General features: G+C 43.2%; 1 protein-coding gene across 2 annotated transcripts in view; it reads right to left on the reverse strand.

Moving 5' to 3' along the window:
* The window catches only part of nyap2a (neuronal tyrosine-phosphorylated phosphoinositide-3-kinase adaptor 2a), an 18,555-nt gene extending 6,018 nt beyond the window's left edge, over positions 1–12,537 (reverse strand). For both annotated transcript variants that reach the window (XM_020621822.1, XM_020621823.1), the window contains exons 1-4: positions 11,960–12,537; positions 6,204–6,408; positions 4,703–5,016; positions 3,363–4,424 (exon numbers count right to left, since the gene is read on the reverse strand). In XM_020621822.1, the coding sequence (XP_020477478.1) occupies positions 3,363–4,424; positions 4,703–5,016; positions 6,204–6,406 (1,579 nt within the window). In that variant the 5' untranslated portion in view covers positions 6,407–6,408; positions 11,960–12,537. The remainder of the gene's footprint in view (positions 1–3,362; positions 4,425–4,702; positions 5,017–6,203; positions 6,409–11,959) is intronic.
* Between the last annotated feature and the right edge of the window lie 201 nt (positions 12,538–12,738).

Here is a 12,738-nt window from a genome sequence, read left to right on the forward strand (position 1 = left end):
CCATTTATTTCTAAAATTCTGGAAAAAGCTGTTGCTAAGCAGTTATGTGACCACTTGCACAGGAATGATTTGTTTGAGGATTTTCAGTCAGGATTTAGAGTCAATCATAGTACAGAAACCGCATTGATGAAAGTCACCAACTGTCTTCTCCTAGCCTCAGACAAAGGACTCGTCTTCATACTTGTCCTCTTAGATCTCAGTGCTGCTTTTGACACCATTGATTTTATACATGCTCCCTTTAGGCAATATTATCAGGAGAAACACAGAATGAATCAGATCAGTTGGTCAAACCTAAAATGTGTTAAAGACAAAGGCCTGGATGACTTGTAATTTCTTACTTCTAAACTCCAGCAAAACCAAAGTTATTGTATTTGGGCCTGAAAACATCTCTTTTCATCACTACATATACCATTGTTTTCCTGTTTATGGAGGAGAAATTCAAATCAATTAATGCCGTTGCAGTTCGTTGTGCTGTCCACTTTCATAATCAGATTTATAGGATTTCAGGTATTGTCATTGTTGAAAACGTAGCCTATTTTTCTGTGTTTTCGTTCCCCCATCAAGATGCGTTTCCCCCGTTACAAACTCAGTTTTGTGTAGCAACCCCCCTCAGTAGTTTTGGTTAGGATGATGTTAGGATTCAGATTAAGGAGGACACATCTCAATGAGGAAATGGATTTCGATACAACACCAGCAGCAGGAGCTGTGCGCATTCACAAACTGGCCTCATTTTTAGAAAGAGACTCTGGTGTTATCGTTCTGAAATAATTAAAGACTATTTGGAGTTATGAGCGGTGCCAAGCTATTCTAGAGGTTTCTAAGATTAAACATTAAATGGAGACATGGGTGCATTTCTAATAAGATCAACCACACACATTATCAATGTATGATCTAATTTGTAACCTTTGAATAACTCTCTGTTGTTCAGCATCTGGAGAATGTTTTTTCTATCTCTTTGTCTTTCCTTCATGTGCTTAAGAAACTCTTGAGCCTCTTAAAAGTCCTTCTCTCAACTCTTAACAGCTTTTTCCTTTGGAGCTATAAGGGAGCAAAAATGCTTTGTGAATAACTTTTATCTTTACCTGGATCTAGGGTTAACTTAGAAATTATCTTAGAAAACACCACATTTCTAATCATTTTCTTAGAATATTGTCCCTAGGAGTGACTCTTTGATTTTGGGCACTTTTTGAATATGGGACCAGATGTACTATTGAGTACTTACCTTCACTTGCCTCATCCATCCTCCTTGTCCTGTGCCTAACTGATATAGTACTTACAGTGGGTACGAAAAGTATTCAGACCCCCTTAAATTTTTCACTCTTTGTTATATTGCAGCCATATGCTAAAATCATTTAAGTTTATTTTTTTCCTCATTAATGTACACACAGCACCCCATATTGACAGAAAAACACAGAATGTTTGATATTTTTGCAGATTTATTAAAAAAGAAAAACTGAAATATCACATGGTCATAAGTATTCCGACCCTTTGCTCAGTATTTAGTAGAAGCACCCTTTTGAGCTAATACAGCCATGAGTCTTTTTGGGAATGATGCAACAAGTTTTTCACACCTGCATTTGGGGATCCTCTGCCATTCCTCCTTGCAGATCCTCTCCAGTTCTGTCAGGTGGGATGGTAAACGTTGGTGGACAGCCATTTTCAGGTCTCTCCAAAGATGCTCAATTGGGTTTAAGTCGGGGCTCTGGCCAAACTGAGCTATCGGGGGAGAAGAGCCTTGGTGAGAGAGGTACAGAAGAACCCAAAGATGACTGTGGCTGAGCTCCAGAGATGCAGTCGGGAGATGGGAGAAAGTTGTAGAAAGTCAACCATCACTGCAGCCCTCCACCAGTCGGGGCTTTATGGCAGAGTGGCCTGATGGAAGCCTCTCCTCAGTGCAAGACACATGAAAGCCTGCATGGAGTTTGCTAAAAAACACCTGAAGGACTCCAAGATGGTGAGAAATAAGATTCTCTGGTCTGATGAGACCAAGATAGAACTTTTTGGCCTTAATTCTAAGCGGTATGTGTGAAGAAAACCAGGCACTGCTCATCAACCTGTCCAGTACAGTCCCAACAGTGAAGCATGGTGGTGGCAGCATCATGCTATGGGGGTGTTTTTCAGCTGCAGGGACCGGACGACTGGTTGCAATCGAGGGAAGGATGAATGCGGCCAAGTACAGGGATATCCTGGACGAAAACCTTCTCCAGAGTGCTCAGGACCTCAGACTGGGCCGAAGGTTCACCTTCCAACAAGACAATGACCCTAAGCACACAGCTAAAATAACGAAGAAGTGGCTTCACAACAACTCCGTGACTGTTCTTGAATGGACCAGCCAGAGCCCTGACTTAAACCCAATTGAGCATCTCTGGAGAGACCTGAAAATGGCTGTCCACCAACGTTTACCATCCAACCTGACAGAACTGGAGAGGATCTGCAAGGAGGAATGGCAGAGGATCCCCAAATGCAGGTGTGAAAAACTTGTTGCATTATTCCCAAAAAGACTCATGGCTGTATTAGCTCCAAAGGTGCTTCTACTAAATACTGAGCAAAGGGTCTGAATACTTATGACCATGTGATATTTCAGTGTTTCTTTTTTAATAAATCTGCAAAAATGTCAAACATTCTGTGTTTTTCTGTCAATATGGGGTGCTGTGTGTACATTAATGAGAAAAAAATGAACTTAAATGATTTTAGCATATGGCTGCAATATAACAAAGAGTGAAAAATTTAAAGGGGTCTGAATACTTTCCGTACCCACTGTATACACAACTGGTACCATAATGATATAGCACTGAAATAGCACACTATAGTGCTGGATATTTACCTTTACTGTCCCTGTTCTTTCTGCCTCATGAGTATCTCTTCATTTCCTGATATAGTGCTGACACAAAACCGAGGTAGGATCAGTGTAATTCTAATGTAGTGTTGATGGCGATACAGATGGCGACAACTCAAAGAAAAACTTGAATAACTGAGAGGCCATTTCCAGGATAACAGTGCCCCGTCCACAGGACATAGGGGATCACTGAATGGTTTGATGAAGATGCACATGATGTGAATCATCACCACCATGTGAATCGTCACCAGGTCTTAGCCCAGCTGAATAGCTATGGCAGATGTTGGAGCAGCGTCTCCACCACTGTCATCAAAACACCACGAGGGATTATTTGCTGAAAGAATGGTGGTCATCCTTCCAGTAATGTTCAGAGACTTGAAGAGTCAATGCCAAGGTGCACTGAAGCTATTCTGGTGGTATGTGGTGGCCCAGCACCTCACTGACACACTTTGTTAGTTTTCCTTTCATTTGTCACCTGTCTGTAGAACTGTTCAAGTATAGATATAGTATTCAGTGATGTCTTTACCTTCACCCTCTCTGCCCTTCCTGCTTCCTGAGCCTCTCTTTATCACCTGTTTCCCTGAGGTAAACAGAATGTTGAGTTCATCCACTGGACTTGTTGGAGTCTGTGACCTCATTGAGACGTTCTGCATGGAGCCATGGGTGGAGGCAGAGTTACTGAGTTTGGCCCTGCCCTCTGCTGCCCTGTGTGAGGATGATGACGATGAAGATGAAGAGCAAGGCATACTTCCTCCAGCCATCAGAGCGTCATATGGTGGTGGCCTCTTCAGGTTCAGAGGTGTCAGAGAGCGACCCATGTTTACTGGTGACGGACATGCTGATTGGCTGCGGGGGTAACCATGACCACTGTGGGCAGAGCCAGATGACTTGTAGAGATTGGACGGGAGAGGTGGAGCTGATGAGCGACCGGAGGATGTGATGGTGTGGGTAGAAGAGAGATCATCGTCTTGATCTCTGTCCCAATCCCGATCTCTGCCCCATTCTTTGTGGTGGTGGGTGGAGCTTTGTGTGTGTTCAACACCACCTGACTTGCTGTAGGAGGAGTTTTCTAACATGGGTAGCCGGGTGACATCTAAGGGAGTGAGGGGGGACTCATCAGAGTTGGGGGAGCACTGAGCAGGACCAAGGGGAAAGACGAGCAGTGGCGGGCGGTGAGTCAGGAGATTGGGAAAAGGTGGAGGAATGTCAGAGAGGGATCCATGGGATGACCAGGCTTCAGGATCCACGATGGTGGAGTGGGGGTCCTGCAGGAAGTCTTCCAACATTGGATACTTCATCTCCTCATACACTGACTCGCTCTGCTCATCCTCCACAGCTTCCTGACCTTTCAGCTCTCGCAGGATGTTTCCCACCATCTCAATATAGACCGGCTCCTCGTCATCTGTGTCTCTGGATGCTGGACTCTGACTCTGGGATGAAGATTTGTTCCACTGCAAAGAAGACTTCCTGTCGCCATGGTTACAAATGTAGGACTCATCAAAGGAGGTGCTGAGCTGAGTGTTTGGGTTCCTCTTCGGTTTAGGTGGAGGCATCTTCTTGTAGTCCTCGGGGTAAAGGTGGCATCGAGCTGCAGACAGGCAGATGTTAAAACCTTCCTCCATAACTTCCTGCTACAACATCGATGCAACAGAGATAAAAAGTGACCGAACTAATGGACCTACATATCCAAATTTGTAGACAGGAAACATTTTCCCATCGCTTCCACCACAGAATGAGAAACTTTAATCATTCAGCCCCAAAGTACCCGTCAAAGATAAATGACTCCTGAAGCATCTTATTTAATATTTCTTGCGCTCTTGTTTTAATCATTTGTAATTCTGCATGCCTCTAATTAAATGTTCTCACCCTCTGCCTGCTCCACTGTCTCTTTGGTCTCTGGGTATTCTCTCCTGGTCACTCCGGACCCCCCGTTCACTGTCTCAGAGCTGCTACTTAGTTTGGTGCTGGGGTCTCTCTTGGGTTTAGGTGGGGGTTGTTTTCGGTTCTGGTTGGAGTCGTCGTCTCCTCCACCCACAGAGTGGAGAGACTGGGATCGGACAGTGAAGCCCTGACTGGGAGTGGGCAGTCGGTCCTGTGGTGCTGGCATCGTCATGAAACCCATCCTGAAATGTTTCCCAGAGTATGCCCCATCTTTTGCCATGGCACCATCTTCATCAGTCCTGGATGGACCATTGGAAAGACACATTACAACAATCCTACAGTTACCAGCCAGTCACACATTTTCTAAAATATGCAAGTTTATTTTTGGCATGAAAACCCAAAACTAATCTGAAAACAATTTACAGGAAAGCCAAGAAAAATTGTATTTATATAGCCAAATATTCAAGAGGCTTTACAGCCTGCACAGCAATACAGCTCCTTGTGTCCATAGGACCCTTGAATCAGATCAGGAAAAAGTCTCCCAAAACAGCAGAGGGATCCCTATTAAGGACGGACAGGATGTAGATGTTGTGTATGGAGTAGGTGGGCATATTTATATTTATATTGTGACCAATCAAAATGACGGTGTATATGTGCACACATTTTGAAGTTGTCAGTTATAAAAGGAGAACTGCAGTGTACGTATGCACTTTTATAAATTAGATCTTTTATTTTGTCTATATGCCACCACTACCCGTCAATAACCATGTCTCCTCTCTCCCGTAGTGTGTCCTCTCTCTCCCTGTACCTTTCTACAGGTTGCCCTGGCCCTGGAGCTCTATGTCTTTGATGAGCAGTCACCAGCTACATCGACCTGATCGGTGTTTGATTGTTGTGTCTTGTTGCTTTTCTTCTTTTCTCTCTCCTCTATCCACACACCCCAACTGATTGAGGCAGAAGGCTGCCCACCAAGAGCCGTGGTCTGTTGGAGGTTTCCTCCGTTAAAGGGAGTTTTTCCTCCGCGCTGTCGCCAAGTGCTTGCTCAAGGGGGATTTGTGATAACAGAAAGGTCTAGACCTTACTTTGTGAAGTGTCCTGAGATGACTTTTGTCTTCTTGCACTTCACGCGTGTAGTCCATATCTGTACTGCAACAATGGCCCCTCACCCCAGCCACAATTGTTTTCAAAGGTGTAAAGTGCAGGTTCATTTCTTTTATTTTTACTTTATCGTGTATTTTGTATTACTGTAATCATTTTTATATGGATAAGTGGATGTGGAACGAATCATCTGAGTTTCCATTATTTCTTATGGGGAAATTCGCTTTGATATACGAGTGCTTTGGATGATGAGCATGTTGCCGGAACGAATTATACTCTCAATCCAAGGTTCCACTGTAAAAACATTTCAACTGGCATGTTTCATTGCAGCTCACATTTGCACTTCAAGACCTCAGGTTTAAGTCTTTTATGTGGTTGTATTTTCTACCTCTTGATTGCTTCTTCCTGCCGTCTCTTCTTTTGGTGCTTTTCCTGCAGGTAGGCCCAGTTGGTCTGGTTACGAATCCGGTCACTCTCTCTTGCGATATCGGAGGCGTTTTGGATCACCAAACCGTCATAGGTACGAAGTCCACTGTCTTCCACGTACTGAAAAAACCTCCTGAAGGAAGATGCATCTTCCTGAGACGTCATGACTGTAAAGCCCAGAATGAGGATCAGCTGAGGGTAACACTGATTACAGTTTGAGTCTGATCATGTCACAGACTGTAAACATACTCAGAATTTATGTTTAATGTTGACGCAAACCTGATAAGTCACAGTCGCTCCATAAATTGTGCTAAATTGTGTTAATTCACCTCTTTCACCCAAAGTCAGTGTTGGTTTGTTTTCGTGTCTCTTATCCACAACCGTCATCTTTGACCAAGCTTCAGTAAATGCTGTGCTGAATTGTGTTTACAGCTTGTAGTAAACTGTTGCTCTCGTGTCATATATCAAAAGAGAGGTTGATGGCGAGGTGCTCATCAGATTCAGAACATGACAGAAAACAAAGTCCTAAAAAACATCTGGAACATCAGGCACCAATAATCAGTTCATCAAACATCAGGTGTGATCAATGCTGCAAGGATGAAGTGACACCCTCTGCTGATGGTGTAGTGATGGATGGATGATGAAGAGTAGGATGGGGAACCAGAGCAGACCGAAGGTCAGTTTCATTGTGCATTCAGTCTGTACTTTTTAGTCAGAAAGTAATAATCACTGTTATTGATTAATTTCACTGTAATGTTAGGTAGGTAGGTAGGTAGGTAGGTAGGTAGGTAGGACTTTATTGATCCCACAGTGGGGAAATTCCTGTTAATTGATGAAAACACCGTTACAGAAACCACCATCTTGGCTTCATGACTACATATGGAAAAAATCACTCAGTTCAGGTGGCGCAGTGGGAAGAGTTTTGACTTTTATTTTATTTTTAAAAAGTTGATTAGACAAAGTTATTGAAAAATATACAGCAATTATGATTATTTATAGGTGTCATCATTGTTATTCAGTACTTTGACTCTAAATGAAACGATACCTTTGAAGACCTTTAGCTTTGTGAAGCTGTTTAAATCCACACCAGGTCAACCTTTTATACAATTTATATGTAATACTTCTCATGCATTTTGTTTATGCAGTGGGGACCCTCCCCCCCATGGGGATGTCCACCCAAACAATGCAGCATCATGTAAAAAGGTTGCACCTATTCCTATTTTATGGAAACTTGACGCCATCCGGCAAGGCACTGCATCGGGCAGTCACATACATGAAAGTGTGCAGTCCTGGTGGATTACATTGTAACAAGAATGGTGTATTTGTACTTCAGGATCGTCACAACACACTGATGTGAACAGAATAATAAATGTTTCCCTTTTGAAATTCAGCTGAATCTGTTTCACTGGAACTAGTGCGGCCCATCATTAGACCAGTGTGAAGTCAGTCAAGATGGGTTTGGCCTGCATCACACTGGTCTCTAATTTATCACTGATTTGATTTGAGGGCCATTTTAATTGAGTCAGTGGATTATTCTTCTTCTCCTCTTTCATTTCGCTTTCCTGTTTTATTGTTGTGTCGTTACCACAATGTGATATAATCTCTCTTGCTCTCTCTCTCTCTCTCTGTGACATGCATAGACATATTTTGTGACTTACAGTGGGTACGGAAAGTATTCAGACCCCCTTAAATTTTTCACTCTTTGTTATATTGCAGCCATATGCTAAAATTATTTAAGTTCATTTTTTTCCTCATTAATGTACACACAGCACCCCATATTGACAGAAAAACACAGAATGTTTGACATTTTTGTAGATTTATTAAAAAAGAAAAACTGAAATATCACATGGTCATAAGTATTCAGACCCTTTGCTGTGACACTCATATATTTAACTTAGGTGCTGTCCATTTCTTCTGATCATCCCTGAGATGGTTCTACACCTTCATTTGAGTCCAGCAGCTCACTGTCCTCCAAGTCAGGTCCACTGGTCTGGAGAGGGGGAGAGTTAGGCACTGGATTCCTGAGCAGCAATAAACATGCAGCCAGTATAGCTTTAATAACCGTATGCAACGGCTTTTTATTGAATTGAGTGTTGTATTGTAAGTAAAAGTGCTGAAAAGACAGCACACTTCCTGCGTTGTGCAGTAGAACTGTGGTTTCCCTTTGAAACGGGCCTTCCCACCATTTGGTTATAAAGCTGTGACACAAAGTAGAGCTGTTTATTAGGACAGCTTGTAGGTTCAGTGGTTTGCGTTCATGCCGAATAGAGGAGCAGCTTCCTGTGGGGCCTTTCATAATGCTGGGCTCGCCACAGGTGGCAGTTGTAGGGCCGATATCTTGATGGGAAACAGACTTTGAACATTTTACACATATGTTTTGTAGGAGCATATTTGGGACCTGCCAGATGTGTAAATGAACATTTGCTTGTTGTGACCCTGGCACAGTCATTTCTCCTTCCAAATGTATTGGCTATATGCAAATGAGTGTATATAAACCCAATTTCTAGGAGACAGTGTAATCATCATTGTGGGGGAAACACAGTAGAAACTGGGTCCAGCTCTTCAGTCAAACTGGTTTTCTTTCAAAGCAGTTGTGGACAAATAAGCGAGCTTCCCACAGTTTGAGCTCCAGTCCATGTTCTCTGGTCTCAAGAGGACTTGATGATCACATCATCAGCTGAACGTGTTTTCTCCACTTCTTGTTTCTGTCAAACGCTGTGAGTCAGAGAGAAGGAGGCAAGCAGAGGATTTCAAACAGGATCTGCAAGGAGGAATGGCAGAGGATCCCCAAATGCAGGTGTGAAAAACTTGTTGCATCATTCCCAAAAAGACTCATGGCTGTATTAGCTCCAAAAGGTGCTTCTACTAAATACTGAGCAAAGGGTCTGAATACTTATGACCATGTGATATTTCAGTGTTTCTTTTTTAATAAATCTGCAAAAATGTCAAACATTCTGTGTTTTTTTGTCAATATGGGGTGCTGTGTGTACATTAATGAGGAAAAAAGAACTTAAATGATTTTAGCATATGGCTGCAATATAACAAAGGGTGAAAAATTTAAGGGGGTCTGAATACTTTCTGTACCCACTGTATATGGCCCTGACACTGTTTTCTCCCTAGGTGTTTTTCGGGGAGTGAGTCAAACTCTGGGGTTTTACATTTAATTTGTGTGAAGAACTTTGTCCTTATATCCCCATAGGTGTTAAAGTACAAAGTGTTGCTATATCTTCACCTCTGTGGACAGAGCTGACACAGTCGGGTTTTTTTTCAGGCCTCCAGATCTTTCTGTGTTGGCTGCTCTCACTGGTCACTGTGTCTGTACATTGTCAGTGTCTGATCAGTCACGATGGCCAGGTAGTCTGCCACCTTGTACTCTCTGTTTAGATCCAAATAGCATTGAAGTTTATTTTGAGTTTTTGTGGTAGAAGTCCAATAGTCTGTGTAATTTTCTTTTAGTTGGATGTTCCTGATTGTGTGAAGGCTGTCCTGAGGCCTTGGAGCTGTTAGAGGAGGTGAGCCTCAGGACTATCTGGATGACTCTCTCTTTCTCATTCTCTTTATTGCCCCCCATTCTCTCTCTCTCTGTTTCTCTGTTGTCTCGTGGTGTCTCTCTCTTGTTCCCCTCCCCCACCTCTGTCTATTTCCTTCTAAAAATGGATCGGGGAATCAGTCAGTGGTAACCTAGCAACAGCAGCATCTCTCAGAGGAGGGTGATGTAATGTTTCCTGTACATGAGTGAGGAGGAGAGAGGAGGAAGGAATGAGGGGAGGACAGGTAACATCAAACATTACCATAAAGTTCATAGCTTTCACTAGCAGAGCATTTAAACCACCCCCATCCGGCCCTGGACCTGGACGGGCAGCTTTCCTTTGATCTCCCTACTTTCAGTATGGTTAGGGGTCCCTCCCCAGGGCTCAGCAGAGAAACACAGCACATTCTGTGCCAGCTTCTCCAGATGTTTCAGAGATTTCATTCTTCTGACAGCTGTAGTGGAGTCTCCCAGTCTGACCAGTCTGCCTCAGGTCACCCAGAGTCAACATGCCCATCCCCACAAAGCAGTTCAGAGTTGATGCTGCCAACTGGAATGTCCTGGCTCCACATCCTGTCCTTTGGCACCAAAGTAGTGCACCAGTTTAGCTTTTCCAACAAGCCAGCAGGTGGGTTAACAACTGCCAACTTGCACCGCTGTGATGACAACACTGAACTGTTGATCATCAGTGTCTGATCCTCCTGAGAGAGAGGACCCACTTCCACTTTTAGTGGCTATTTTAGATAAAGCCGCCTCCCAGTTCTTACCGACCCCAGCCTCCAACCCCAGGTAGAGCCCAGGTTGGACTCACAGGTCTGCTCCCACCATGATCCACACAGACCCCCAGGTAGCTGCAAGACCTCTGACTCACTCCAACTCTCACAATATCCCTCTCTCCTCCTATTTTACTTCTAGGCTAATTCATAAATCTGAAACTGCTGTTTATTTAATCACTGTGGGTACCAAACCAAGATTTAACCCCCGTCAGCCAAACACTGCCGCTTCTCCAGCTCAAAGTAAAAAGAAGTAGAAACATTTATTTCATTTCAGGCTCAGCTCCACTGTGGATTAAGGAGCACAGATCTGTTCCTCTCTTTCCTGTTAACTCCCCACTGTTTCCCCACATTCACTGAAAAATAAAAGCAAACATGCAAAAAAGTAAAAAATAAGAAGAGGAGTAGATACATTTGTTGTAATGTTAATTTTTAAGTTATTATTCTGCTTTCATTAAAATTTTGGACAAAGTCTTTGACTTAATTTTGATTTTGTCTAAAAACACTTTGAGCACAGATAAGACTCAAACCTTTCAGTAAAAGTTTCACCATTCAGTGTAAAGATTAACACTGAACATGACCTTTGACCATGAATTAGAACTCCATCCTCTGTCCCAGTTACACTGCCCATCACTTGTATGGACCTAAAACCTCTGATAGAGTCCTGCTGATCTGTATGTCAGTTTGAGCAGAGCACTTGTCATGTTGGCCGTAAGGACCAAAACTTAGTGTTTGTACTTAATCAATAAAATTGATCAAATTAAAAGGGTGACCAACCGCTTCCTGTTTGACCTCTGACTCTCTGTTCAGGAGGATTGCTGGTATTCCACCTTAGTTTATCTTTGATTATTCAGAGCTGAAAACAGTTCTGTGTGGCTGTGGCTCAGGAGATAGAGTGGGTCATCCCCCAACTGTAGGGTTGCCAGTTTGATTCTCAGTTACTCTGGTCTACATGTTGAAATGTCTTTGGGCAAGACTGAATCCTAAGTTGCCCCCAGTGATATCACAGATGTGTGAATGGGAAATACTGCAAAGTGCTTTGAATGTGCTTCCTTGTATAGTAGGTGCTACATAAGAAAATTACCATATCTCTTTCAAAATAAAAGCAGTTCTAAGTTATGTGTAACTTTTCTTTAGTCTGTAACTTTGTTCTCAGTCCTGATCCAAGATGGCAGCCATGTTGAAGATGAAGCTGCTCTTTCTGATTTCACTGTTAGAAACACAAACAGGGTGTGAAGGAGCTGGATCTGAGTTAAACAGACTTTATTGGCACTGTCAGCAAGGACAGCAGCAACTTCAGCACAGCAATATTCAACAACACACAGACAAAGGTTTGGATGGATGAATAAAACCAGAAGAAACTAGTATGAAACATGGCAGAGTGAAGTTGCATGAAGGAGCTGAGAAGAGACTTACCGGAGGATCTGCAAGGACTCAAACCCCCTCCATCCTTCCTTCACTGTCTCCTTCAGTGTCTCCTAAATCCTCCTTTCACTGCTGCCTCTCGACCTTCAGTGATTCCTTTAATCCTCCTTTACGTGCCTCCTTCACCCTTCAGTCCTCCCAGAAATAAGGATAGAATGATGAAGCTTCCTTTCGTTCTCGCAGATCTCTGCAGCGCAGAGGAAACGATGACTCGCTTTGATTCTTGTCTGCAGCAACATTAATCCACATCCACCTCCTTCCTCCTGTCCTCCCTCTCTTCCTCTCCTCTTCCTTCTCTTCCTTCCTTCTGTCCTCCCGTCATATATGGTCACAGCTGTAAGAGTCACGGTTCACGCACACACATTCACACCCTGCAGCCACACACACACACACCCATCCCCGGTGACGGTAACCACAAGAAACAGGAGGCTGAAACCACGGCAACCTGACAGCATCTCTCACCCTGCTGACTCCTCCCCCTGCTGGTGGTAGTTGTGGTGGAGCTTAAAAATCCAATTGTAATTTATTTTTCAGTAATTTCTACATCTTTTAATAGGAAATAAGCAGCCATGTTCTTCTTTGTGTGGGTGGGTTAACCTCTTTCAGATAGATGTGCAGCTGTTTTTGTCATCTTCTACATGATGATGAAATTAAATAGTGTGATGTCATGATGTTTTATGACACATCACATCATGTGATGCCACAGTTCACTGATGCTGTGCTAGATTTACTGTCAGATCTTAAAGCTACAGAGAGAAATGTGATCACTA

This window comes from Monopterus albus, unplaced genomic scaffold, assembly GCF_001952655.1.
Source record: "Monopterus albus unplaced genomic scaffold, M_albus_1.0 scaffold268.1, whole genome shotgun sequence".
NCBI lineage: Eukaryota > Metazoa > Chordata > Actinopteri > Synbranchiformes > Synbranchidae > Monopterus > Monopterus albus.